At 50.2% G+C, this 6,000-nt stretch overlaps 1 protein-coding gene across 1 annotated transcript in view; it reads left to right on the top strand.

The window, feature by feature from the left end:
• Window positions 1–535: 535 nt before the first annotated feature.
• The window catches only part of nkain2 (sodium/potassium transporting ATPase interacting 2), a 232,033-nt gene continuing 226,568 nt past the window's right edge, over window positions 536–6,000 (top strand). The window contains exon 1 of the mRNA XM_070884454.1: window positions 536–703. Coding sequence (XP_070740555.1) covers window positions 536–703 — 168 coding nt within the window. The remainder of the gene's footprint in view (window positions 704–6,000) is intronic.

Here is a 6,000-nt window from a genome sequence, read left to right as displayed (position 1 = left end):
CAATGGCCCAGACACTACACCTGATCTGAGCGGGTGTACCTCTTCCGACTGTATGCCAGGTCCCACTGAGGCCCTGCAATAGAGGATCTCCTGAAATAGAGAGTTTCTGAGCCAGGCTCTATTATTTCTTCCCCTTAATTCGGCCCTTCAGTCCCTCAAACCTGTTCTGCGATTCAATTATATCATGGCTAATCTGAACCTCAACCCATTGACCCACCATTGCTAAATACCCCTTGATACACTTGCCTAATAAAAATGTAATTATGATCATCAAGCTATTCTACTAATTTCTACACCTCCTACTATTTTGCCATTCTTTCACTGTTTGGAAACAAAGGTGAAATTTGACCGCTTAAAAATAATTTTCTAAATAATGTAATGTCTTATGGTCAAATATATGGTCAACTGGGAATTTATTTATAGCTATTGATGACCTCATTGTATCACAAGATGCATTACATTTAAACAGCTTTTTAAAACTATGATTTTTTTTCTGCTACAGGATACCGACCTGATTATGACCTTTAACATTTCTATGCATCGCACTTGGTGGATGGAGAATGGACCAGGATGTGTGGTGGCGACCATAACTGATACTCCAGAATGGGTACCAGAGGATCACCGCTACATTTATATCAGAGGGTGCCTGCTAGAATACCAGTATATAGAAGTGGCACATAGTTCACTACAAGTTATCCTTGCAGTAAGTACTCATTGCTTTTCAGTAGTTCATTCACTTCATGTAATTTATATAGTGGTAGTAAATCTCTGCAGGGTTCTCCCATTCATCCGCAGTAACTTTAGCAGAAGAGCCACAGAAAACCTGGGAAAACATTTGACAACGTCATTTACCCTATTTTTCAGGGTTTCCGCAGCTTTTCCACCAAAGCCACATCAGTCTAGTGGGAGAACCCCATGGAAATTCATCCTCAGTGTCTATAATCTTAGATCGTGGAATGTTAGAAAATAACTGGTAGCTATGATTTTTTTTTGTTGAGAAACCCCATCGAGGAGCGAAGACCATTGTGGATACTGGACAGCTGAAGAGATTTTAAAAATTAAGTAAATCAGGAAAAGTGATTATGGGACACCAACATTGGGTTTTAAAAGCATGTAGAGCAAAGGAAAGACTGAAGCTGGCAAGTGGTTCCACAATTTTGAAGTACTGGGAAACAGCGAGTTAAAATAAGAGACCGATGAGTCAAGGGCTGAGATTGTCTGCTTTGCGGTGAAATTTAGGCAGGGTGAGACCGGAATCAGAAATGCACCACGGGATCTCAGTGAGATTGCTGCCAGCAATGAGCTGAATATTGATGATACTGCAGCGGAAACAACAAATCAACATTTCAATACCGTAAGCACAGGCAACGAACTTTAAAGACTAGGGCAGGTGATGTGTTGCAGCTGTAGAACGTGGGGGCTGGTGGATGCCAGTGTGATCCACAGAAACCACATCTGCAGTAAGTGACTGCAGCTCAAGGAACTTCAGCTCAGAGTTGATGAGCTGGAGTCCAAAGTTCGAGCTTCGGACACTGCGATGCATCAGGGAGGGAGAAAGTTACCTGGGCACTTTATTCCAGAAGGCAGTCACACCACTTAGGTTAAGATGTGGTCTGTGGTCAGGGCCAGGAGGGTGTGACTACAAGTGAGGCAGGTATGGGGATCCAGAAGGTAGCATTGGAGGAACCTCAACCCTTGCCCTTGTCCAACAGGTTTGAGGCTCTTACTCCCTGTGTGGACGAGAGCAGAGATTGCAGGGAGGATGAGTAAACTGACCACAGCACCGTGGTACAGGGGCTGATTCAAGTTGGGGAAGTAAAAAAGAATGTAGTAGTAGTTAGGGGGATAGATACTGTTCTCTGCAGCCTAGAGCGTGAATCCCGAAGACTGTGTTGCCTGCCCGGTGCCAGGGTTAAGGACATCTCCTCGGGGCTGGAGAGGAATTTGGAGTGGGAGGGGAAAGATCCAGTTTTTGTGTCCACGTAGGTACCAACGACATAGGTAGGACTTTGAAAGAAGTTCTGCTGAGGGAGTATGAGCAGCTAAGGGCTAAATTAAAAAGCAGAACCACAAAGGTAATAATTTCTGGATTACCTGAGCCACGAGCAAATTGACATAGGGTCAATAATATCAGAGAGTTGAATGCATGGTTCAAAGATTGGTGTGGTTTCAATTCATGGGGCAATATCATGAGTACAGGGTAAGGAGGGAGCTGTTTCGTTGGGAAGGGCTTCACTTGAACCGTGCTGGGACCAGTGTCCTGGCGAATAACTTGAGCTGTAGATAGGTCTTTAAACTAAATAGTGGGGTGGGGAGGAGGTGGGGTTTCAAGTGAGGGGAAATTTAGAAAGTTAAAGAGAAAGGACAAGGCAATAGTGCAGGGTAGCGATATGGATAATGATAACCAGAGTGTAGCAGAAAGGGACAAAGCATGCAAACCTAAGATTGCACCAGCAAATAGGGTCAGAGTAGGGAAAAATGTTAAAAAGACAATATTGAAGATACTTTATCTGAATGCACACAGCATTTTAACAAGATAGATGAATTGATGGCACAATCAAATGGGCATGATCTGATAGCCATTACAGAGACGTGGTTGCAAGGTGACTGTTGTGTCCTTGGATGCTCTAATAATGACTCCACGAGGCAATGTGTTGTATTTGAATGGTAGTGACCTTAATCCTTTATTTGTTAACTCCAGAGTGAGGATCACACCTGGTGGCGTGCCTTTTATACTAGGCCAGGCACACCTGTACAGGTAACCTACAAGTCTCCCTCTGTTGTGCCCTCTGGTGGCACACCTTGTGATAGTACAAACCGTTGCCATGTAGGATACATGACATCACTCTCCCCCAAGCCTTCAGTGCAAATCGCCTCTGCATTGATTGTGCTCTGGGCTTAGCTCTATCTGGTTGACCCTTGGCGGGTCGTTTCTATCTTGGGTGAATGGTTGGTGCAGTAGAGTGCTGGTGGTTGCTGTTCGTGTGTGTCCCTGACCACTCCATTCTCTCCCCCCCACATATAGGTTATGCCAGAGGCTCAGTGCGTTCATATACATTCAAGTTCAGAAAAACAAGTTTGCATTCATTTGTGTTTCAGTTGTGAGACCGGTATGTTAGACTGGTGAGATACATTATCGATGCGTACTGGGGATCAGTGACTGGTGCGTAAGGACAAACTAGTTCCAGAACTGCTGGATGGAGTCCCTGTAGTCTGGTGGCGGCGCGGTGCCCAGTGCTGGCAGTGGGAACCCAGTTGGCTCAAGTTGTCTGCTCTTGGGGCTGTTGCCGTGGTTCCTAGCATCAGGCAGGTTCACAGGTGCTTGTGACCTCCCTGTCCTTTCTTGCGCCCTGGATCATTGCTGCTCCCTGAGGGGCTGTCATCTAGCAGTGCACAGGGGACTACTGACTCGCTTGCCTGGGCGTTGTTTGATTTGGGATCCTGGCTGGTCTCGGTCCCCTTTGGGAGGATTGTAGCAAGTGACCCTTCGTTTCAGAGCATGGCCTTGGTGGCGATGGGGTCTGGGGGCTGCGCCTTGGCACAGTTTGCTCTTTCAAGCTCGTGGCGGTTGGTGCCATCGGGTGCCTGAGAGGTGGAACCGATCAGGGGCAGGGTATCGATATCGGTGCCGTTGCTCTCCTGAGATCGCTTGCTCTGCAGCTCATGTGTATTGGCTGCTTGTGGGCACACTCCATGGTGCATAACTCTGATCCCGGGGACACAGATTACAGCATTTGGTAGCTCGCTGGACCTGTGTGCTCCCGATGGGTGTCTGCCCGCTGCATTGGCTGCGTGCAGTTGAAATCCTACATCGCACAACTTTTCATTACTTATGGTGGATACTCTGTAGCTCCGATCGCAATTGCGTGACTTTTCCCTCGCTGGTTGCATGTAACCAATTCTGATCATCAATTACACATTTTTACATGATCGTGAGACTTTTCCTTGCTTATTGCATGTACACAACTCTGATCATCAGTTGCACATTTTAGGCCCAAGTTTCGGGCCGCGCCTAGAACGACGCAGCCCCGACCTGGACGCCCGTTTTTCGCGCCAAAAAGTGCGCCTAAAAAAAACTTCCAGATTCTCCGGCTCCCTGCTGGTCCTCTGGCCCTCGGTGCGGCGCAGCCCAAGCTGCAGGGGGCGGAGCTAGGTCCCAGCACTGAAAACAGGGCTGGACCTCTGCACATGCGCGCTACAGTGGGTGCGCATGTGCAGTAGCTCCAGACGCCCAAAACTGTGTGGGAGGGGCCCGATGCACGCAGCTCCTAGCCCTGGCCCAATGGCCTCACTGGGGCGGCATGCATAAGGCTGCCTCCGACGCCCAGCTCCTGCTTCCTCCGGACCGGACCCGACCTGACTTGACTCCCACTCCCACCCCCCCTCCACCGGACCGCCAACCCCCCCCGACCCAACCTCCGCTTCCCCCGCTCCCGACCTTCCACCCCCGCCCCGACCGATCTCCGGTCCCGACCGATCTCCCCTCCCCCCCCCACTCCCCCGACCGATCTCCGCCCACCCCGACCGATCTCCCCCCCCCCCCCGACCGATCTCTGCCCTCGATCCGACCTCCCCGGATCCCGGACCCGACGCAACCTACCTGTCAATCCAGTAAGTCTAAGCTCGAAGTCTCTCTCTCTCTCTCTCATCCCCCTTCTCTCCCCCCTTCCCCTCCCTCCATTCTCTTCCCCCCTCCCCTCCCTCCCTCCCTTCTCTCACCCCCCCTCCCCTCCCTCCCTTCTCTCACCCCCGTCCCTCCCTTCTCTCCCCCCTCCCCTCCCTCCCTTCTCTCCCCCCTCCCCTCCCTCCCTTCTCTCACCCCCCTCCCTCCCTTCTCTCCCCCATCCCTTCCCCTCCCTCCCTTCTCTCCCCCCTCCCCTCCCTCCTTTCTCACACCCCCTCCCCTCCCTCCTTTCTCACACCCCCTCCCCTCCCTCCTTTCTCACCCCCCCTCCCCTCCCTCCCTTCTCTCCCCGCTCCCTTCCCCTCCCTCCCTTCTCTCCCCCTCCCCTCCCTCCTTTCTCACCCCCCCTCCCCTCCCTCCCTTCTCACCCCCCCTCCCCTTCTCACACCCCCCTCCCCTCCCTCCCTTCTCACTCCCCCCTCCCCTCCCTTCTCACCCCTCCCCTCCCTTCTCACCCCCCCTCCCCTCCCTTCTCACCCCCCCTCCCCTCCCTTCTCACCCCCCCTCCCCTCTCTCCCTTGTCACCCCCCCACCCCCTCTCCCCCACTACACCACCCCATCCTCCCCCTCCCCTCCACCCCTTGCTGTCAGAAACACAGACACTGACAGACAGAGAGTGAGAGACACACACAGACAGACAGACAGAGAGATAGAGACACTGACAGAGACACACTGGGGGTGGTGGGTGGGGGCATCCCAGCATGCTGTTGGAGGGCTCCCGGTGCTGCAGTCGGTTTTATTTATTGATTTAAAAAAAAATGATTTCTTATTAATTTTTTTGGATTTTTATTGGTTGATTTATTGATGTTTTGATCATTTATTATTGATGATGGCTCTTTATTTGTAAAACTGAAGTGTTTAATGTTTGTAAACTTCCCTTTAAACACCCCTCCCCCCATTCCCTACGCCTGATTTGTAACCTACGCCTGATTTTCTAAAGTGTAGACAAGGTTTTTTCGAGTGCACAAAAATCTTCACTTACTCCATTCTAAGTTAGTTTGGAGTAAGTTTTCACTGCCGAAACTTTGAAAACAGGCGTAAGTTGCCGGACACGCCCCCTTTTGAAAAATAAATTCTGTTCCAAAGTGAAACTGTTCTAACTGACTAGAACTGGAGCAAACTAAATGCCGAGAATTTGAATTTCTAAGATAATCCGTTCTACACCAGTTGCTCCAAAAAATCAGGAGCAACTGAGGCCGAAACTTGGGCCCTTTGTCTCTAACTTAGTTATTTTACATTGTTTGAGTGTATGGAACTGTCCATTTAATTGTAGTGGATTGCAGGCCTCTTTTAAGAGAGCCTTGCTTTCTTTACCC

This window comes from Pristiophorus japonicus, chromosome 7 (genome assembly GCF_044704955.1).
Source record: "Pristiophorus japonicus isolate sPriJap1 chromosome 7, sPriJap1.hap1, whole genome shotgun sequence".
NCBI classification, from domain to species: Eukaryota; Metazoa; Chordata; class Chondrichthyes; family Pristiophoridae; genus Pristiophorus; species Pristiophorus japonicus.
Note: the sequence above shows the minus strand (reverse complement) of the source record. Positions and strands in the feature narration are given on the sequence as shown.